At 40.9% G+C, this 23784-nt stretch overlaps 1 protein-coding gene across 3 annotated transcripts in view; it reads right to left on the bottom strand.

Moving 5' to 3' along the window:
- Positions 1-22754, bottom strand: part of LOC133441723 (lissencephaly-1 homolog) — a 41027-nt gene extending 18273 nt beyond the window's left edge. Inside the window, exons 1-2 of one of the 3 annotated variants that reach the window (XM_061719303.1) lie at positions 22595-22754; positions 12449-12761 (exon numbers count right to left, since the gene is read on the bottom strand). In XM_061719303.1, coding sequence (XP_061575287.1) covers positions 12449-12480 — 32 coding nt within the window. In that variant the 5' untranslated portion in view covers positions 12481-12761; positions 22595-22754. Of the gene's footprint in view, positions 1-12448; positions 12762-21197; positions 21216-22386; positions 22486-22594 lie in introns of those variants that run through there. The other 2 variants (XM_061719304.1, XM_061719305.1) reach the window with 2 other exon arrangements.
- Between the last annotated feature and the right edge of the window lie 1030 nt (positions 22755-23784).

The raw sequence follows: 23784 nt of genomic DNA, 5'->3' as shown, positions 1-23784 counted from the left end.
TCTGTAGTGTTTCTACTGATGTGCTGCATTTGATTTAAGGCAAACATGATCAAATGTAGTTTGCCTAGTCTCATCACAGGACGTTTTTCCGGTCTGCCTCCAAAAACCTTTCCAAGCAAGTGATACTTTTGCAGTCTTCTCTGGATTGTAATCATGACATTTCACAATTAACCAGTTAACCAAAGCTTGTATAGGATGAACTCTTATCAGGACATCCAGTCCTGGTAAGAGCGTTAACTGTCTTGAAGGTTTTTCTAGTTATGAATACTCTTAGTATATAATGATGATATCCAAGTTGTTTCAAAACAGCCATACAACCCTACACAGATGCATGGGCAGCAGCGTATGTTGATCTAAGAGCTTTGCTGATGCCTTCCCTTGGGACATTATGTTCAAGGTTTGGTAGACAAGATTTTTTTATTTTTATAAAACTTTAAAAAGGGAGGGTGAATTTTCTTTTCACATGGTAAAAATAAATATTTCTGATAAGGCATTGAGATGTTATATAAGCTGGATAACTCTAAAAAAGGTGTCACTAATATTGTATGTCATCTCATAATGCAATGTGATTTAGGAAAAACAGACATATTGAATCCCTAACAACACACAACTGCAATATTAAATATTGGGGTGGGGGTCTTCTCCCCTTTTTAAAGTATATTGACAAAGTGTACAACATTTGTATTATCATTGCAACTTGGAATTCACAATAACACATTTGAAAGCCTTGTAGTATGCAGTCAGTCAGACTTAATGAACCAGACTATTAAGACTATATTAATTTATATCCTGCAACCGTCAGAAATATAAAATTGTGCTCAACTCTCTACAAGATGAAATAAGCTGTTATTAGACCTAAAATGTATTAACTAAAATGTTGAAAACATTTTTGAAGACCTCAAAATGAAAAGTGGGTTTATAACAAGTAAATTCCCTTGCTTATAAAATGTATTTTGTTAACCCGTCTTTTATGAGCCACCAGTTTTGAAAATACAGTTTCACCTCCAAAACAAAAAGAAAAAAAAGACAAAATCCAAAATAATTATATTAATGAATTCATTAGCACTCCATAAAAAAAATATATATATTTTACTCCAGTTGTAGGATTATAATGTCTTGGACCTCCAGTGTTCTCACACGCCGCTAATACCAGGTGATGCCAGACAAGCTGTCAAGCAGACAACGCTTTGAGGTGCCAACATGAGGGGGATAGGGGTGGGTTGGGGGTACAATCTGTCAGCCCAGTCTGTGCCCCCTGTGCCCTCTCAGTCAGTGATGAGCATTAAAACCTCCTTTTCCTCTGAGAACCTGAATGCCTGAGACAACAAAAGCAGGCCTTATTAGAGCTCAAGGTTAGAAGAAGGTTATCTATTCCTATGACAGCCTGCTGCAAGTATAACAAATTAGTGAGCAGCAGGGCCAAGGTGTGGTACAACTCAAAAGAGTTTAAATAGATGACATTTTGACGTGGTGTGTGTGGGTTCATGGATTTTTACAGTACAGAAAATGAGTAAGACACGCCTCATGTTACAGAGTCATTCATTCTGTATAATGTGTAACAATATTTTTAAATTGTATGTTATCAGCATACTGAGGAAGTATAACTATGTTAATCCAGGGTTTGTATAAACCCTGGATCATAAGCAATCCTTATGTTAAATTTAATACCAATTTAATACCTTTTTCACTACCTTCAGATTTTTTTTAAAAACTGTCACAACATTAAGTGTTAATCACGGACCTTTTAACATTAATACAGATTTTGAACTATAGAACAGATTTATAGACTCATTGATGTTGACCAGATGTTTCACATTTATTTCACTTTGTGAATGACAATAAAATAGACTGCTTAAAATGTAAAAGGTAAAAAATAATACCAATTTAAAAAAAAATAATACCTCTGAAAGTGAATTTAACACTTTTAATGGCCTTAAATTTGGCAATTTTCATTTATCACTTTTTAATACTTTTTAAAACCCAACGGAAACCCTGTAATCAAACATAATGAGTTTTTCGCACCTGACAGGACAACCAAACGGCAAAACAGGTGGACAAAATCAGACCCACATACAACTGGAAAGCAGTACATAATAAGAGAGCTTCACAGTACAGAAAGGAAACACAGAAACGGAGGAACCACCACTCCCTCAACCACTCTTTAGCCTGTGCCAAACAGATGAAACATACATCACATACAGTGTTCAATAGGCACAGCCCTCAATGACTGAGGAAAAGAGAGGAAAACTAGGGAAAAAAGAAGGAGGTGTACTGTCTGCAACAGGAGAGCAACCCAGCTGGTTTCCATAGTTACAAGCAGCCCACCAGATTATGTGATAGAGAGAAAAAAAAAAAAAAAAAATCAGATAGAAAAGTGATAATGTGGACAGAGTGTAAAGAAGGAGTCGAGGGGAAAGGAACAATAGAGACAATAACCCACTGCATCTCTTTTATTAAGATCGAAGGACTTTCCTTTTAAGGACATTATTAATAAATAGAATCATAACTTGACAACAGTTCAAAAACTCAAACCTGCAACATATGATAAAAGTGAAAGTACTCAAATGTCTCTGAGTAAACCCTAGGAGAGTCTCATGTGAATGACATCAGGGCTGTGGTCTGTTAGACCGCTAGTATAAATGTGCTCTCAGGCACTTTATGAACACATAAATGAGTGAGGCAGGAAAAGCTATAGTACAAAGAAGCACAAAGATGAAATGGAGGGAAGCATGACCTCATCCATCTGAGAAAGGATGCGTCAGCCATACAAGCACGTCTAACGTCATTTATTTTTTCCAGTTGCTGTTCTATAAATTATACACTTTCACATCATCACTGTGTGAACAACAGCCTCCTCTTATTCACCATACTACTCACCACAATTCGGGCAATTATACAAAATTCATGAATTCTATTGAACATGACAGTTAATCATCTCTCGGGCAAAACTGGTATAAATGTAATCATGCAACATGCCTGGGTTCTCGCACATTCCTCATGCTCATTTTGTGTTTTCTTAAATTTCTTTGCATGGGTGTTAAGATATGTGGAGCCCCTACCAGCTGCTAAAGAGAAATGTGAGCCACACCCCATACAGCCCATGTCAATTAATAATGGAGTTATTATTTAAGATGTTTATGTATTTTTTTAAGCTTGCAGTTTGGGATGTATTGTTTTTGCGCATATTGATATAAACGTTATTTATGCAGTGGAAGCAGCAGAATTAATTTACTGAATTTTCCTCTCAGTCATCTGTCACTTGGTTTCCAGGTAGGGTACAACTGGAAGCCAGTCACATGGCCGCTTTGGCCAGCTTTTACTTGCATTAGAGGATATATTATGCAAGGTGTGGAGTTTCCCTGGAGGTAGCACACCATCAGGGTATTTCTCTCATTTGGAGATTGTGCAGTTGCTCAGAAAATACGTCATACATTTTTGGCAAATAGTGTAACATGGACCGTTTTCAAAATGGTGATGTCAGATTTTTTTTTTCTCATTTAGAAACAACAAAACTAGCACTTACACATACAGTAACTCTAAAGCCCTAAAAAATAAAGCCAAAGGAAGTGTAAGACACCAATGAAAGAAAAGTAAGGTTTGTAAAAACACCAACAGGTGGGACAGTACACCCATTAGGAGTGCAAAGGTATTTAGCCTACTGTATTGTTTACCTAAGAAAAAAAAAACAATATGATAACCATAATGATTCAATAGCTCATTTGATGCAATTATCAAGTTGCTTTCAAGCATATGTACAATTTTCTATACACCTTTAGATAAAAACCATCAGAAACTCAACACCGTATATATAGATATTATTCTCTACTTTGAAGTTTACTTATGCCTTGTCTGCACATTATGGACAGAAGATTCTGAAATTGGTAGTCTTTGTTATCAATCAAAAATTACTTTGAAACAAGAATTGATTTAGAATGGAATTGTGTCCTCAAAAATCAAATTGAATCAAACTAGAGATGCACCGATTGATCGGCAACCGATCGGTATCGGCCGATAATGCCCCTACCGGTTTTGATTGGCGTTCTCAAAATAAAAGTCCAAAGCAGGCCGATCTGATGACGTTTACAACAACAACCCGCCGCCAGCACGTGCGTTCCCAAACCTCAGACCGAGCTGTCCCAAGGGGGCGTCGCCGGCCTCGCCGGTATGGGAGTTGTACAATGTCCGAAAAGGACAACAAATTTGTAGTCTGCAAGCTGAGTGCCAAGGAAATACCCCAAGAAGGAATGTTATAAAATAATTTCAACAAGTATGAAGCCCCCCCATGGCTTTAGTTAATGAGACATGAAACTTGTCACCTGAAAGGACTTGCCACTCAATTTAACCTCACAAATAATCCATTACATCATTCATAAGAAGGAAAAGGGAAAGCTTTCCATCTTGCATGGCAAAATCTTTCACAAACCAATTACCATAACCCAGTCAAGTAGTTTGAGGGCCAATCCCAATACACCCCCTACATTCTACCACTAGCCCTCACCCACTACCACTAGCCCTAAAAATGAAGCCACAGCGGTAGGGCCCTTGTAATCTTCCCTAGGGATTGGGACACCACTTGCTACGTCACTGCGTGGTTTACGTTCGGATACGTAAGCGACTGCGTAGTTACGTTTGCACAAACGTCACACCATATCAGGAAGCCAAAAGCAAGCTAGAAGCTGTTTTAATTTCCGCTGTAGCGCTGTTAATATGGCACTTTATTAATGGCCCTTTTCCACTAGTACCTACTCAGCACGCCTCTACTCGCCACGCCCCCGTCTTGCGCTTTTCCACTACGGGCCGAGGCGGGTGGAGCGTGCCAAGCAGATACTTTTTCTGTACCGAGGCTGCTGAGGTTCTGAGCGTGCTGAGTCGGCCCTGGATCTGACGTCACCACCCTCCGCGCCACTGATTGGTCGGGGGGCGGGGCCGTCAGACGTTTGAATCAGGAAGCGGGAGTCAGCGCGAGAACGACTGGCGGCTCGCAGCGATTTTATTATACAGCGCAAACGTCTGTTTGGTGATCCAACTCTGAGGTGCAGATGTTCATAAACCTGGTGGCTGATGAGAGAATAAAAAAAGGGATGTAGACGGGCGATAAGGAACGATCAGATCCACCAGGCGCCCTGTTCCTTCTCAGCCGCTCGCGGCTCCAGCTGATTTCTCATCTGGGCCGACACAAACAAAGGGGTTGCGCAATCGAGTACGTCACAGCAGCTTCACCCCAACCCGCCCACTTCTCACCTGGGTGTCGAAAAACAAACGGGGACAAAGAGGGTGGAGGCAGGACGAGGCGTGCCGAGCCGGGGCGCGCTGAGTAGGTACTAGTGGAAAAGCGCCATGTTTTAATATTTCTTCAGGCGTAAAAGTAACCGTTAAGAATCCCAACCTGGTCTCAGTTTATCCAAATAACGCCTGTTAAGAAATTTGCTCCGATGTTTTCGGGGGATGAGAAGAGCAGCCGGCTCGGGAGCTGATTTATGGTTCCGCATTAAATCGACGCAGAGCCTACAGCGTAGGGTATGCGTCGCCGCACACCGTAAGGCAAGCGTCGCTGCGTAACCTACGCGTAGGCTCTGCATTGGTGTAACTCAGAACCATAAATCAGCCTTTATTCTGGCGAGATCTGAAAAGACTTTGCAACAACGGGCAAGCGAGTGATTATGTACATTCACTGAGTGAATATTATGAAAGTAAAATATATATTTCTCGCTAGAAATGTAATTAAAAACGCATTTTTATGCAGAAACTAACTCAAAATATTGATTTTATTCACTAAAAAATAAGAAATGTCCGCCATGTTTTTTTGTTTGATTCAGTCTGCAAATGATGACATAAGGCATTCTGGGAAATGTTCTCAGGCCCTCGGTCGCGAAGTCAGCATCTGAAATCCCTTGCTCTGAAGGGGTAGATTCATACACACTACTCCTCGATATCCCCACTAGCCCTACATGCAAAGAGGAATTGGGACACCACTACCCTCACGCGCAACATTTAGGGGTAGGGCTGAAAAGTAGGGCTAGGGGGTGTATTGGGACTGGCCCTTACTGTGAGTGAGTGAGTGAGTGAGTGAGTGAGTGAGTGAGTGAGTGAGTGAGTGAGTGAGTGAGTGAGTGAGTGAGTGAGTGAGTGAGTGAGTGAGTGAGTGAGTGAGTGAGTGAGTGAGTGAAAGTTTCAAAGGGCAACCTAACCATAGACATTACAAAAGGGATGGACTTAATACAACATTCAGTAGTCTATTCTAAAGGCTGTATATGTATAAGCAGCAAAATGAAGATCCAAAAGAGCAAAAACTTGTCGATATGCCTATACACCAAATAATTAAAACATTTTTGATAATGGACCTAATTAAGATCCCCAGCCTTTTAGTTGTTGCTTTATGTTCACAGCACTGCTGAGTGGAACAGACCACATGAGAGAAAGTTTGTATGTGCTCTGGCAACAAATACCTGTGTGCGTCGCCAGGAAAGTAAACCAGAAGACATTGCAGCCAATGCAATTTAGATATAATAACACACTGACACATTATGAAATTGACAAACAGACAAACACTTCACCTACAATGCAATAACCATTTCAAAAATATGTTTCCAAAGATATTAGAGAGACAAAAACTCTAAATGTTTGCTTGAAAAGTGTGTGTGTGTGTGTGGTTAGTGACTGTGAGAAGAGGTGGATGGTCAATGCGGTCAATCATTTTCTTAGCCTATTTGAAGGTTGAACATACAGCTTACAACACAGTGGCTTTTCTTTATGCTATTGTCAAACTAAAACACAGATCCCTTTCAAGAAGTCATGGGTGCCCTTAATGGCAAACTAACTCAGAAACCCACTGATTACACTCATAATTACTCAGCAAAAGAGTATGTAAAAACATTTTTAGGGGACATTGATTTAAGAGCTTCAGCATATATATTTCATGAGAAGAAAAGCTCTCAGTAGATCACAGGCATCTGCAATGTCTTATATCTGGAGATACACCAATTGCAATTTTCTTGGCCGATTTCAATTACCGATTTTTCAGTGGACTTGACTTGCTGATACTGATTTTGTCCTTTGCCCTGATTTTTCGAAAGAAATTTAATCAAACTTTTCAAATACTGAAAGCTCAACAACTTATATTTCCCATCATGGTTTTTATTGTTTAGCATATAATTTTCAAATTATTTTTTATTGTAAAATTCATAATAGAAATAGTATTTATATATTCATTTGCTGCTTTTTATAACTTTCTTAGCTTCTCTTCTCTGAAGCACATCCAGCTGCGTGGTTTAAGCAATGTACCATCATCAACGTCCAAAGTGGATCAAGTTTCTAAAGACAAGAATAGATATTGTTCAAAATTCTTTCAGAACATGTGTTTTTAATCCACCTTAAAATGTTGACTGCTGCATATCATCATTTTGTACCACATCAGGTGAATTTATAAAATGTCTTTGCTTTATACAAATTCACCTTTATTGAATTCTGTATTAAAATGGTCCACTTTTCATCGGAAATTGAACTTTAAATATTCAAAAGATTCAAAAAAATCTGTTTTTCTCTCCATTAGTAGATTTCAAATCCAATAAAGCTCTAATACCACTTGAGATGAATCGATATAAAGCAATACCTTTACTTATATTATGGGGCGAAACCTTTTGATTGGTAGTCTGCTTAGAAAAATAGCTAACTATCATCACTTGCTATCATCAGTCACTGCCATGTTATGAATCTTAGCAAAGTAATCATCAGTTTGTACTCTGTAGACACCCAGTGTCTACAGAGCAGTGGTCTTCTCTGAAAATTCACCAAAATTATGTGTGAAACAGAATATTCCACCGTAAATGTTCGCCAGCCGCTCCAATCGTGGAACATTTATTGACATAAGGTTGGCACATTCAAGTTGGGTTCCGATTTTTTCATGTGCCCTGCTCTTCAAAAACTTGTGGTTTGACATTGTGAATCATATGCCCAACAATATTTAGATTGGTTAGAAAAACCTTCCACGTTACCATGTTGCTCCTGCTACATGCATACACAAGGCTTTCACACTTTACGTGCTGCGTACATTATATGGTTGATGCGCAAAACGGACTGGAATGAAATCAGTGAAAGGGTGAGTGTGACCTGCTGGTCACCGGTCGGCCAGGTCAAGCTGAAAATCTGCAAATTCCGGTCCCTGGCTGGTCAATTGGAGCATCTCTGCCTATATCACTATCTGATGATATTGTTATGGCATTGCTTATATTACACAATCCTTACAAAATGAGGACCCAGAGACAAATATAATCAATATAATCAGTTATTTTTGAACATATTTGTTCCATGGGGCAGATGAAAAACAGGCCAAAAATTAAACGGTAGTCTAATCATGAGATCATCTTTTTTTGGCCTTTCCCTTTAGGGGTCGCCACAGTGGATCATCAGTTTCCATCTTACCTTCTGCATCTTCCTCTAGAGTCAGATCACCACATAGCTCGGCTTGGTTGGAAGTGTTTGAACATTACAAGACTGTAGTATTTAATCAAGCAAAAAATATATTTCGTCTTGGACATCAAGAGTGACAGGTGAATTCATACCACAGTTTTGACAACTCAAAACACCTCCATATCTCTGCTTATCTGTTATGTGATTATGTTGAGAAGCAAATGAAAAAAGAAAAGAAGGAATATCACATGAACAATTTTGCTGCCCAAGAAAATTATGACACTAAAGGGATTTTTTCAATTTTAAAGCAGAGAGAAAGTCTAAAAGCAAAGGCTCATTTGCATTTGCGTGCCTGAAGGTCTTCAAGGGGAGCAGACTATGTGTATTATCCATATTTAATACATGCTGCTAGGGATAAGTCCCCTGACCCTGCACAGAAACACAAATGTGCTTTCATTCGGGAAAAAAAAGTCAAACAGAGTTGTTTTGGAGATAAGGCATAAACACAGCATCTGACTGTGATGCTGACAAAATCCACTTTAGGGAGGAAATTCTTACTTTGTACTCTATGTCAAATACCAGGTGAATAACTTCTGGCAAAAAATAAAAAAATAAATAAAAAGGATAAAGTACCTTGTTTACCGTTTAATTTTTTTGCTATTGATTTCATACAAAAAGGTTAAAAAAAATTCAAACGCATACATCTCTCATAATGGTGCACAGTTGAGTTGAAAACTAAGACTAGGAATGGCCAAAGTGGTTTTCAAATCAGGCCTCCTAAAAATGAGACTTCCAGTTACGAAATGCAATCTTAGGAGCAGTTTATAGCTAAATAAATAAAAGCACCAACTGAGCTAATGGCACTTTCGCACTAGGACTTACTTGGCCCGACTCGGCTCGGCGCGGCTTTACACGGCTCCACCCATGTGTTTTCGCATTGCCAGGGGAGAAGCGGGCAGGTTTGGGTGAAGCTGCTGTGACGTACTCGATTGCGCAACCGCTTTATTCATGTCGGCGCTGATGAGAAATCAGCTGGAGCCGGGAGCGACTGAAAAAAAAACAGCCCGTCTACATCGCTTTTTTAATTTTTTCTCGACAGCCACCAGGTTTATGAACATCTGCACCTCAGAGTTGGATCACCAAACAGACGTTTTGCGCTTTATAATAAAATCGCCGCGAGCCGCGAGTCCCCTCGCTCTGACTCCCGCTTCCTGATTCAAACGTCTGGCGGCCCCGCCCCCCGACCAATCAGAGGCGCGGAGGTGGTGACGTCAGAAATAGTCCCTTCTCAGCCCGCTTTCAGAACCTCACTGAAATGGTTACAGAAAAAAGTATCGACTTGGAGCGGCTCTACTCGTCTCAGCCCTAGTGCGAAAGCGCAAAACGGGTAGAACCGAGCTGAACTGATACTAATGCAAAAGCGCCATAAGTGACATCTCCAAAAGGGTCACATGCAATGGATGCTTGGATGTGACTCAAGTGGGCCTACACTAGTTTCTTTTAAAGTATGGGACCGGAGAACTGTGCGACAGTGAAGAGTCAGGGGGAGGGTGATGAGTGGGAGTGGGGGGTCCTTAAAGCTTCCTCTGAATAGCAAATAGTATGGCAGATTAGCATTCCAAAAGATCTCTCCATACCAACAGACCCTCCCAGCATGCTAGCCACATTTACACTCAAACACTGTCAGGAATGCTGAGAGCCTTGTCATGTGAATGTGGATGAATTTTTCAGTGACAGCATAACACAGGGATGAAAATCACAGTCAACAAGATTGTTGTCTCAAGTCACAGACTACCAAGTCTTTTTTAAAACACGTGGTCTTAGTATGCTTCTGAAATAGAAGGGAATTCTAAAAAGACAGCAGTGTAAGATCCTCCACTCTCTTTTGCAGCACATTTATCTCATACTGAAATATTTTCACTTTTTATAACACTGCCTTGGGGTTAATTACAAGACAAAGTCCCTTTTTAATACAGTCTGTCTCACTTTCCTGATCCAAAAAGTACATGTACACATATTTCTGTGTCTGCGTATGCCAGATTTCAGACATGCTGTGGGATCCATTTTAGTACTGACCAAGCTAATGGATGAAGATTTTGATGGAAAGATGGCCCTCTAAGGCCAACTTTTTTGAGTAAGTGTGTAAATATTAGGAAGAATCCAGGATATTCTGAATGTGCAGTAAAATAAAAAGAAGCAACATCCATGACCTAAGAAGGCCTGTGCCAGGACAGCTCAGTAACAAATAAATTACAATAACACACTTTTTTTTTTCCTAAAACAAACTAAATTTGCTTAACAGACTTTTACTAAGCAAACATTGGCATTTTTTAGATTCCAGAATTTGGGTTTTTTCTTTTGCACTGATCAAAAACCAATTTTGTCAACCCCAAAATCTGATAAGATTCACTCGCCTGATAACCATAAAATCTCAGCCTTAATTTTCAAGGTAAGGCGCTATAATTGAAAGAACAGCTACCTACTGAGATAGAGAAGAAAATAAATAAATAAATAAATACATTTCCACATGTAAACTTAACTCTGGTGCCAAAACACATCGTTGCCCTGAAGCAAAAAAACGAATAAATAAATAAAAATGGTAGAGAATAATTTCCAAAGGTGTTTTTTTAAGGCAATTAAAAATATAAATGTTTACTTTGTACAAACAGAGCTCGCTGAAGACCGTTTGTATGAAACCACTGATTCAGTTCTTGATACTATGAGTTCATACCATGTCAATAAGCAGCTTCAAAAACCATGAGACTCAGATCAGCTGCAACTCTGCATGTTTGCACCTCAAATTTGATTAGATGGGCTTAGGGCCATATGGAAAGTTTTAGTCTAGTTAGAAATGAGCACTGAAACCCTGCTTTGGGGTCTGGGTTAAATTATGTTCTCTTTCTCTCTATGGGGTGCAAAAGACTTATCCCACTCGTTTAAGATGCTGAAATAATTTACTCATGCTGCTAACTTTAGCTGCAACAGACTAAACAAACTTTATAGCAGACGGTAGTTTTCAAAACACTGCATCAGTGAGGCATATCCATCCTTTCTATTTCTGCTGAGAATGGAATATGCACAACAGCATTCAGCTGCTACTGTCAGCACAGGTGTTTTTCAACAGGGTGAGGCATCATTCTCCCTTCCTATCCGTGCTGACAATTGCACATGCGCAATATAGCATAGCGCCAGGAAAACAATATGGCTGTCGTCGATGCAACACCACAGCGACTGTAAGCAAAGTTCATTAAAAGATGTATTGTTGAATTAAGTGTCCATGTTTCTTGTCTTATTTTTAATACATGTAAAAGCTTGAGAACTAAATAAAAGCCATTTAATAATTATGAGATTCATAATCCGATTAGTCGACTAATCGTTTCATTAGTCTTTGACTAATCGACTATCAGAACAGTCGTTAGTTGCAGCCTTAGTTCACACTAGACACTAACAGGTTTTAAAAAAAACAAAAATGATCCACATCCACACTAGAGTTTGACCTAAATAAGCAAACAGTCATTCTTCAGGTGGCCATCCAGTTTTCAATTTGGGCATCCATTTTTCTTTCAATTTCTTAAACAGCATGCTGCAACATTGTCACAGTCAGTCATTACCTGAGTGATGACAAGCTGACAAAAGTTTTTTCATATAACATTTCAGACTCTACATTTCTTTTTTCCCCACACTGGCATAAAAGCATCTTCACAGACTGCTTGGTCGGTCTCACTTTCATTAACAGCTTTTACGCAATCGCATTCTTCCTGGTCATGGGTGTGCAAGGTTCATTCTTCAGTGCGTTAGGCTATATAAAAAAAAAAAGCTGACTATGTTACTGTAATTTCGTTGTGTATGAACAATGACATTAGAATCTTGAATCTTAATTCTTTTAAAGCTGTACAATAATACCAGAACGATGCATTTCTAGCAGACAGCTGTGAATTGTAGAAAATGTCTGAATGTGCATTAGAAACAAACCAACAAAACAGTGCTGAAATTCCCAACTTAAATCCAATATCATAAAATGCCAGGTAAGTTCATAACTTACAGTTCATCTCTTTGCCGTTGTGACAGCACCATGGTGACAGGAGAGTGTGGGTGGGGCCGTTTGGGTTAGTAGGTTAAAAGTGAATCTTCTGCAGCTGCTACGCTCTCCACAGTCAGGAGATGAGCTGTGCTGAACCGAGCAACACAGGCAAGGATGGGCCGCGTACTCCAGTGGTAGCCAGTTGTTCCTTTCCAAACAAAGGTTTAGACTGAGAAGAGGGGAATGCAGGGCTCTGCCCCCCCAACTGGCTGACTCCAGGGACAAAAGAGGTGGATAGCCTGCAAACCAGTCACTAGCCAAGTCTACACTGCATCTGGAGAACAGAGAAAAAGGGAGAATTCAACATTAGAAATGCATCTACAATAACATATTATATATATTCATCCATTTCCTATACCCGCTTTATCATATACACACACACACACACACATATATATATATATATATATATATATATATATATATATATATATACACATATACACACACACATAAATAAATACACACACACACAGCAAAGTTTTGACATCAGAGTATACAAGAAGATGAAGCCATTTTCACACGCTGTGCATAGACTTATTTTCTTCCAAAGTATCTTCACAATCTTTCATGCCACAAGTCTGCTCTTGCGACAAATGCCTCTCTCCACATACATACAACCTGACCCACATTGTTCCAGCTATGTACTTTTCTTCCCAGGTTGCTAAGAGGTAAAACAGAGAGAGAGTGAGTTAAAAAAAAAAAAAAGAAAATCAGGGAGAAAGTGTTCTTAGGAATGGTTGTAGTCTTGTCAAAACCTCCTGGCCCTGCCTTCTTGTGGTGTCACCTTTAGAGCTGGTTAGCTTTAGTGTTAGGCTGACGGTGCAATTAAATCATTGTCAATTGGTGCCAAAAGAAAAAATATGGAGAATGGCACAAAGTATTGATGTGAAGAAAAAAATAGGATAAACTAAATCTGATGCATCTAAAAATGAGATCATGACTTCTGTTTTTACACTGCATTGTCTTTAAACATTCACTGGGCAGCAATGAGCCTCAGTCTACTGGAACAGGACTCACAAAACAAAGTTGCGAACTAAGCCTGCATTACTTTTTCTGCAGATCCACAAAAAGTGTAAAAGCTACAGGAAGACAGACTTTTGACAAATCAGTACCAGTGTTTTCAGATAGGATGTGGTATGCACTGCCCTCACTGCGGGGGTGGGGTGGGGTGCTGTGCAAGGGGGGAGGATGCACATATACAGAATGCATCCAGATTCCGTAGTAGTTGCTAGGAAACCAAGAACTTTTCCAGGAAATTGTTAGTAGATATTGAAGCATTTTTGCAAGTTGCACATTTGGATCTATGATCACCATCTTTCTACATGTCAACAAAAAGCTTCAGAGGTGTTTTTAGGCTTGCCCTGGAACTGCAGCTGTATAGTTTTCAGGTGGACTCCAGCCTACATTGGGAGCAATTTGCCAGCCTCTTGATGAGAGTAGCACCAAAGGCTCGCTTCCACTAGCAGAGGTTCTGGGTAGATTTTTCGGGGCCAGACCATTGACGCAGGTCTCCATTATCGGGAACAGTCCTGAAAAGTGGCCCTTAGGAACCTTTATGTGGCCAAAAACATTCCTGTAGTAGGAGAGATACTCAAGTTGTCTGACAGGAACCTCCTGGTGGGGGGGTCCCTGCGAATCAGGATTTCAAAACTGCGTTCTGCACTCTCACATGAACACAACCCCATTTGAACCCATTAGATCAAAAACATTTTGCTGCAAGTATTTTTAATGATGTTGGAGATTACAAGAAAAAATATTACAGATTGGGCGACGAGTCGGTTCAGACCTTGTTAGCCTATTATGCCAACGTAGATATTCAGCTTTTTTTTTTTTTTTTTAATCTAAAATCACAACCACCACAGTGTGTTAAAAAAGCAGACAAAAACGCAAGTAGCATCCCTTGTTTACACTTTTCTTCTTCTGCTCCTTTTCTTCTTTTTTGTCTCCTTTTATGCTGGTGGACGTATCCAAACAGCAAAAACAAAATGCACATAACAACCACCTCTTGGTCAGGTGTGTTTTTTGCTCAGTCAATGGTTCTTGTTTGGTGCTACAGTGCAATGACACGTGCGGCCCTGTTACAGGTTCTGTCTGGTGATTTTTCCTTGAACACCTGCTAGTGGAAACATGCCTTAAGAGTAACACAAATTATGACACCAACAGAATTTCTGGCATTTTTTTTTTAGGGCATTTTTTTTTCCCCCCTCAGTGTAGTGCACAGGGACAGCACATGGAACCCTGCTCTGTACCGAGCGTTGTACAGCAGAGATCAGCTATTGCGCTGCCAAGCACTTGGGAATGAATGGCTTAAATAGCAGAACATATCACCCATCACAACCTAGCTGAAAATTCATTAACACATAAGAAAAGAAACCATCCGGGGCTTGAAGCACTTCAAGAAGCTGCCAACAAGAGGGTGAGGTAGGAGTAGGGAAATAAATCACGCCTTTTTATTTCAGCCGATGTTACACCACTTCTATTACCGTAACAAAAATGCTTTAACATACTCTGTCTTTTGTTTGGTTAAAAAGAGCACAGCTGCTTAAAATTTTAGCTGTTATAACTGGCCTACTCAGCCCAAAGAGTCCCTTCGGCTGAATACAAGTAATGTTGCTTATTTATTTGCTTTTTGACAATCGACATTGAAGACAACCTGCTCAAGAGAAAGCAGCCTAATGAGCAACCGCCCAACTTCCGGAAACTGATTTCACCGCTTGACTGCGGTCCAAATGTCTGTCTCTAACCCAATGACTTTGTATGGATTATAAGATGCAGGGGGGTTCTGGTTGCTGCTCAACATCTCAGCAGTAACACAAGATCATAGAGCTAAAACAAGATTAATAAGGTGGCACTACTGATGCTAAAAATGCCTATAGAAATCCCCCAAAAACTTAAATAAAAAAGGCATATGCCAAATATGCCCATGGAACAGCTGATGTCTGTTAAAATGAGGTCATGTACGGTATATTCTGTATATTGATATTTCCCCTCTGTGCTGCTGGCAGCTGTCATCACTGTATCAATCCATTAACATGCTAGATGCTTCTCTCTTGTCTCATCTGCGGGTTTAACATTGAAAATAGTTACCAGTCAGGACCAAAAACATCACATGGCTATTTAAAGTTGCCAAAATTAAATCCTAATACGTTTGTGAACCATGCCTGTTTCATGGTTGTTGTTTTTTTAAAGAAAAACATATATCACTGTGGCAAGGTGCGTGCCACGGGGGCCCGACCGAAGGACGGAGAGGACACAGAGTTTCGTTCAGACCCTTTTATTTCTCACCCAAAACGTGCAGAAACACACACAGCTCCTCAGCAGCAGCCTCCTCCTGAGTCTCTCAGTCCTCTTTATCAAGGCTGGCAGGTTGGAGAGGCTGATGGGACACACCTGTGTGATTGCTGAGTGGTTGCAGCCACTCCAACCTGCCACACACCCCCAACGCCAACCTCGAGCCGGGGTCTGTCCGGCCGAGCATACTCCCCCCCCCGCCCCCTCGGAGCGGGAGAGGAAGCCCAGAACCCCCCGGGCCTTCCTGGTCGGGGCGTCGTCCTCGGCGTCGGCCTGACCTGCGGTCCCGTCGTGGGGGTCGTCCTCGGCGTCGGCCTGACCTGCGGTCCCGTCGTGGGGGTCGTCCCCGGCGTCGGCTCTCCCGCCGTGGAAAATGCGCTCGGGGCCGGGCCCATGGTGGCCTCGGGCCACACGGCGCGCGCACGACCGCCTCCTTCCCCTCCGCGACGCAGCCCTGCGCGGGCTGCTGGTCCGGCCCCGTCTCCGCCGTCGCTTGCGGCTGCGCCTCCGCGGCCGCCTTCCCAGCCAACGCCGCCTCCGCCTCCATCTCCGCCTCCGCCCCCGGAGCCGTCGCCTGGCGGCCCGCAGCTTCTGCCTCACGGCCTCCCAGCTGCGGCGCCACCAGCGCTGCCGCGGCAAACCTCAGACGGGGTGCAGGGATGGGCCGCTCCGCGGGTCCCGCCGCCTCGGGAGCCGTCGCTTGGCGGCCCGCAGCTTCTGCCTCCCGGCCTCTCAGCTGCGGCGCCGCCAGCTCCTCCCGCGTTGCTGCGGCGGCCCTCAGACGGGGTGCAGGGATGGGTCGCCCCGCGGCCACCAGGGCTTCTATCGCGGCCAGCTGCCGCTCGCCCTGGTCCCGGAAGGCGGCCGCCATGCCCGCCATGGCCCGGGCGAGCGCGTCCAGGGCCCGCTCCATGCCCCCCCCTCGTCCGTCCTTCGAAGCCCCACGTTGGGCGCAGTGTGGCAAGGTGCGTGCCACGGGGGCCCGACCGAAGGACGGAGAGGACACAGAGTTTCGTTCAGACCCTTTTATTTCTCACCCAAAACGTGCAGAAACACACACAGCTCCTCAGCAGCAGCCTCCTCCTGAGTCTCTCAGTCCTCTTTATCAAGGCTGGCAGGTTGGAGAGGCTGATGGGACACACCTGTGTGATTGCTGAGTGGTTGCAGCCACTCCAACCTGCCACAATCACTTTCACTGTTAAAAACTGCCACCAGAAATTGTGTCAAAAACCCACCCAGAACTAAAGAATCAGGAGCGATATACTGTACGACTTTTAAAAGGACTGAAAGATCCATATTAAATAATAGGTAGATAGTAAACCTGCTACTTAACACATGGTCAAATATTTGACACTTCGCACTTCATCACTATTAAAATATGACAGGTAAAGTACATGTGCTGAAATGATTTTAAAAAAAAGAAAAAGCAATGCCACTGTGTCTGGACAAATGCACACACCTCTGTGAAAGGAGGAAGAACATGAAAATACTCTAGCATGAAGTCCAACTGGTCGTGAGAAATTATGTCTCAGCATATCACCTCACTGTCAGCTCTGAGTCACAGTTATCTGTTGGCGTCATTGTCGTCCTCTTTCAAACCCAAGAATCCAAAGCAGCTGGAATCTGGAGAATGTTAATTTTCTGTTGGAGACTTCACATCACCAAAGCCATGGGAACATCATCCTTGAATGCATTTGGCAAACAACAAATAGCACTTCCACCAAGGTCTATTAACAATTAAGAGTGCCAAAAGGCGAAGGAAAATGGTATTTTCACAATGACAAGGTAACCCAGCTATGTTGCACAGTGTGTTTGAGTAGGCTAACACTGTCACTAAATTACCAGACTCCTGAAATCCTTGTAGAAAAAAATCTATTACACTGATCAGTAGGGCTGTTCGATTAATCGATTTTAAATCGTAATCGCGATTATGTAATTAGAACGATGTTAAAACGTGAAAATCGTAAAATCGATTTTTCACTTTTTTTTTTTTTTTATACCTTGGTGCACACATATTAATGATTCATACCATATTAATGATTGATGGAAATACCTCTCAATACCTGCGACAAGTGCCCCATCGGAGAGGCTCTTTAGTGTAGGAGGGGGCGTTGTAACATGCCACCGGGCATCCCTCAAGCCAGATGCCGTAGACCGGCTCGTATTCCTTGCAAAAAACTTGCAAATGTGAATAGCAAATGTAATGACTGACATTACACACCTTTACCTCCTTCATGGGTTGCATTATTATTTAGCATGCAAAGACCCAGTTTAGTTTAATTAGAAAATGTCTTGTTTTATTTAATTGGAAATATAACTTACTGTATGTTTGCAAGTGCTGATTTGCTGATTTTTTTTTTCCAGAGATAAAATTTTATATTTTATTATATTTTTTTAAAACTTTTTTTCAACTTATTTTACAGAGTTTTGCACTTTATTCATTCATTTTTGGTTTAATAAGAGCAAAGTTTGCACTTAAAGCCCAATGGGGCAAATGTTCAATAAAAAAACAGCATATTTGAAATCATTTCTTTGCCTTTTGTCAATTCACAAAATAATCGTAATCGAAAATCGGATTTTGAGAGAAAAAAAAAATCGAGATTTTATTTTTGGGCAAAATCGAACAGCCCTACTGATCAGTTTACAAAATCGACATGAACAAAAAATAAGTCACAAAACTATTAATCTGAAGACACAAGAACAACATTATCTTGTTGGGACATGACTAACTATAGACTGAGTGTTTATGAAATTTGTCAGGTATTACAGAGATGTTAGCAATTTTTAAACATTTTTAACATATTGAATCTATCCAAGAAACACTATCAACCATTAGACCAAAACTGACAGCTGCCATGGCAATCATCAGGCCCTAAACAGGTTATGTCTTCTAGACATGTTATCAAACATGTCATCATCATTCATTCAAACAGCATGTCAAAGCATTCATTACTATGTTGATTGACAGTTGCTATTGGCAGCAAGAGTTTGTGGTCAGCTGAGGGAATGGTAAGCAATATGGGGACGGTAAGCCTGCAATAATCCCCCCCCCCAAAAAAAAACCTCACACTCATTGTTTGTTGACACAAAAATCAAGGGAGGGTCCTTCAGCAAACCTGTACAATATTCTCCTGAAAAAGCACTGTCTTTTTCTTTTACAGGACAACATAAAACTACTGCTGTCCAGTGTGGTCTCTTCATGCTGATGAATTGGAAGCAACAGCCAGCAAACCAATGCTTACTTTACTGAGCTTTCCATTACTGAAATATACCACCGATACTGCTGTGCTTCTATTGCTGACAACAGTGAACAGAGGCAGGGCACAGGGATGCACTTATTCAAATCAACTACCAATAAAACTTGGGGCTGAGGGGAAAAAAAACAGTCAAGTAGAACAAGCTGACTGCATTGACTGGCTCCACTAGCAAAGGAAGTATGCATATATTTGACAGAAAACAGAACTTCCAATATTGCCTGCAAAGTACATCTGTCGCTTTGAACTATCACAACATTATATTTAACCGGTAAATTTGCCTTATCTGGACTAGAAATGTAATTTAAGATTATTTTTTTTAAATCCAAATTTCACAATTCACAAAAGGAGGAATCACATAAATTAGCGGGAAAGGGGGTACAACTTGTGACCATCACAACCAGTTTTATGCTATCCTATTAATTTTCATTAGATTGCATTTTATCACTTTCCAGCTTGAGGGTTTCTCCGAACTATGGTCAGTAATGTAATTAATTGCTTCACTCCTTGGACTTTCTTTGGGAGGACCACATCTGACTTTTGAAGCTGCAGACAGTCATGAGATCAAACACACGTACACTCAGCCGATTTCACTGGCTGGCATGAAAAGTTTAACTACTCTTAATTTTCACCACAAACAAAGCAAAACCATGGTCCCAGAATTCATTATAGCAATTTGAAATGTTGCTCCATTCAAAGAAAAGACAAGTGAGGCCATTGAAGCCTGAAACACATTTGTCTGTCCTGCTTGAGTGATCATCAGTGTTGGTCCTTTCCTTTCTCTCATCTCCATGGCACTGCAGAGATAACTGACAACTGTAACACACCAACAGTGTGCCTGAAAATATTATTATATCCAACTTCTGCTAACATCTTGTTGTTGTTTTTGTTTTCTCTTAACTTTACTTAACTATTTTAAGCTGCTTAAGCATTGCAAGTTTTTTTTTCAGCCATTATATTTTATTCAGCCATTCATAGTTTGTTGGTTATTTGTTTATGTTTTGTTTTTTTATTTCCCAGTCTGACATAAAAAAACTGTATATCTTAAAAAGTGGGTCTTGGAAATAAGTCTTCATAAATGGTATGCATTTTGACAAAAAAGCATTTAAGAAAAACAGAATGACTACGAAAAACTGTCCTTCACCAAATCAGGTCTATAGATGAAGCAACAGCATTCACAAAACTCATCTGTTGCTACAGCAACAGGAGACAAGTCATGCTCCAACTCAGCTATCCTCACCAGCATATCACGACCTTTGTATCGACAACAGGGACAAGCTACTACATAATGGCAACAGTGAACAGCCTGGCGTACTCTCTCTCCATACAACAGTGAATATAAAATAAGCCCATCAGGAATAATTAGTCTTTGATGCCATGTAGAGGGAATGACACCACCTGCATCAAACAGAAACAGAAAAACAAAACTGTAGTCTGCTTACTTGTAGGTTTAGCCCACGACACACAGGCCAAGTCATGCCTTCAAAGGTCATATTAATTAAACCTGCCTGTTGAGTTCCTGTTGCAACAGCAATAAGTCATGTAGCCTATCAAGGCTATAAATCTTACATTTCTTCTCTGCACTTTTGATACATGTCTCACCACTGCCTGTGTTGGCTTAACATTACAAAACTATATATCTGCTTACATATGACGTCATTTCTTGCATTACAAATTATATACTTGCATGGGGAGGGTTAATATGGACAAATTGAAATATTTACAATTCAGTTAAAGAAAAAGATCCACTTCTACCTGCAGGATACTGTTCTCAATGCTGCAAGTTAAACCAAAGAAGGTATATAAAGTAAATATATAGCTGTATGTCACCGTCTGCAGTTCTGAGATGTTATTCTCACACAGTATATAGACAGACATGATATTGTACAAAGGTTTTAGATCTAGGTCACTCACTGCAGCTTGTGATAAACTAATGGGATTGGTGAAACCTGCCAGCCTGAACCTCAAGACTCAGTCAACCAGTGCTCATCAAATGTGATAAGGCATTCTACGCAGGGATTTATGTTTAAGGTAATATACGAGTTTAGATTAGCTTATTATCCTTATACTAAATGTAGTCCTGAAAATGCTATACACAAGAAAAGCATTACACTCCAGATTAGTTACTTTATGTCAGTCATTGAGTGAAATAATACTCTTACCTGAGAGGAGAGCACAGATCAATGTTTCTGTAGAAAGCTGAAGGCGTTTTCTAATACTAACCCCATAATATCCATTGATAAGCATCAGGACCACCCTCACAGGCGTGGCTGATAAAGTAAAGCATGCACGTGCATACAATTGCAATTTGTCCAAAAAATGACCAGGGTAATTATTCTCGGACAGCACTAAACCTTTTGTGCATGCAGAGTAACGACAAGTATGACCACGATCACTCCCTAAATCACGGCTCCGCAGAGAGAAAAATCAGACAGACTCATGGTACCAATTATCCATACGGATGGCATCGTCTCGGATGTGCTCCACCCTGCCTCTCTAAGGCTGTGCCAACCCAGCGCGTGAAACAGCAGAGAGGATGATGCCAGATGGAGGCGAGGAGGCAGCAGCACCAGGAATATCACTGGAGCAAACTGATGATCATCTGTGCAATATCCCACCACATGTGTAGTTATGCTATATAGATTGTAGATATGATCTCAGATCTTGATTTCACTATTCAAAATGCACCTTAACCTTTTTATATTATTTATATTTCTTATCTGTTTGCACTGTCTTGCACTGGAGAGGTGATGCTGCTTTTAATCTCACTGTACCCATGTATAATGACAATAAAAGTATTCTATTCTAGCTATAATCACATCTACACAACCGGCACCAGATGACAACTGTCACTTAAAAGCCTCATGCAAATGCAAACACTGAATTCCGTCTAAATAAACGCATAATAAAACAATTAAAAACAGGTTATCCATGTGGTTTGGCCAACATAGTGTGTGTTTTTAACAGGGTTGGGAAGCTGACAAAAACACTGCCAAGCCCCAGCTGCTTAATATCAACTAGTAATAGACGTCAAATACGATTAAGAATCACAATTAAAGAGATTAACCTGATATCAATGTCAGCAGACAGTTTAAATAATTTCCCAGGCTAAAGTTGACGCAAGTTCGCCCACCGGCGGAAAGTTAAGGCTGATTCATGGTTCCGCGTTACACCAACGCAGAGCCTACGCCGTAGGGTACGCGGCAACGCACAACGTACGCGTACCCTACGCCGTCGATTTAACGCGGAACCATAATTCAGGCTTTACCCGCAAGATAAACTCCTCTCGTCCATGGTGACAACATGCATCCGAGCGCGACGAGCTGCGTTTAATTAAAACAAAGACATTACCACGTTAGTCACTGCAAATGCAGCAGGGTGTGTGTATCTGGAAAAGGAGGATAAAGTCCGGTGACAGGGAACCTGCTGCTCCAGCCCGAGCGGCCTGTCCGCCATTTTGAGACATAAAAAAGGAGGTGCACAAAATTACAGCCACATCGTCATTTTTTCCCCCCAGCTAACGCCAAACTGCTCCCCGGCGGAGGGGACCTGGACTCACCCTATTGTTTCTGCCCGGTGGATAACGTTCAGGCGTCTTCAAGGGTGGCACGGCCCGGCGGGGCGTGAAATTTCCGCTACAAAACACGATCTCGTGATGTGGAGGTAAACTATGCCAGGCTCGTGTCCGCGGCGCGCGCCCTGCTGCAGTCGCCCTCACCGGGGGCGCGCTCCAAACCCGCGGGGGCGCGCACGCCCTTGACAACAGAAAAAAAACACTATTTGCCTATTAACTCTTACTTCACTAGTCAACAGCAGTCATAGGTTTTCACTGGAAAAACTATACCTATGTTTTTAAATGCTTGATCCAATAACTTTTGTTTATACATTCAAAAAGATAAATACTATGCATGTTATTTACTGTTTAATTGTGTCTTGCTGCTTTTAATGTTGATGTGAACTGAAGCACTTAATTTACCTTGTGTTGAATTGTGGTATACAGGACTGTCTCAGAAAATTAGAATATTGTGATTTTCTGTAATGCAATTACAAAAACAAAATGTCATACATTCTGGATTCATTAAAAATCAACTGAAATATTGCAAGCTTTTTTATAATTTTAATATTGCTGATCATGGCTTACAGTTTAAGAAAAATTCAAATATCCTATCTCAAAAAATGTAAATATTCTGGGAATCTTAATCTTAAACTGTAAGCCATAATCAGCAATATTAAAATAATAAAAGGCTTGCAATATTTCAGTTGATTTGTAATGAATCCAGAATGTATGACATTTTTGTTTTTTTTAATTGCATTACAGAAAATAAAGAACTTTATCACAATATTCTAATTTTCTGAGACAGTCCTGTACAAATAAACTTGCCTTGCCTTGATTATTTATCGTGGCCCATCATTCAGTTTGTACTCTTACCAACACTGCTATTTTATTTTTATTTCTTTGATGTTTTGCATTTGAGACACCAAAGTGTTTGTGTGTGTGTGTGTGTGCGCGTGCGTGTTTCTGCACTCCACTGTACTTTGTACCAAAAGTCTACATGTCAGGTATAATTATTGTACTTTCACCCCTCTACCTTTATGTGGCAGCTGTATCTGTCTGAACATTAGTATTGTAATCATAAAACACAATCAGCACGTAAACCTGAAAGTGAAAGCACAGAATTACCTCTCAGCCAGGTGAAGATAATTGAGTCAGTCTTTTATTTTTACCTTTTTCGTATTTTTCTATTAATA

The sequence above is a fragment of the Cololabis saira genome, chromosome 4, assembly GCF_033807715.1.
Source record: "Cololabis saira isolate AMF1-May2022 chromosome 4, fColSai1.1, whole genome shotgun sequence".
NCBI lineage: Eukaryota > Metazoa > Chordata > Actinopteri > Beloniformes > Belonidae > Cololabis > Cololabis saira.
This window is presented reverse-complemented; position numbering and strand designations above follow the sequence as displayed.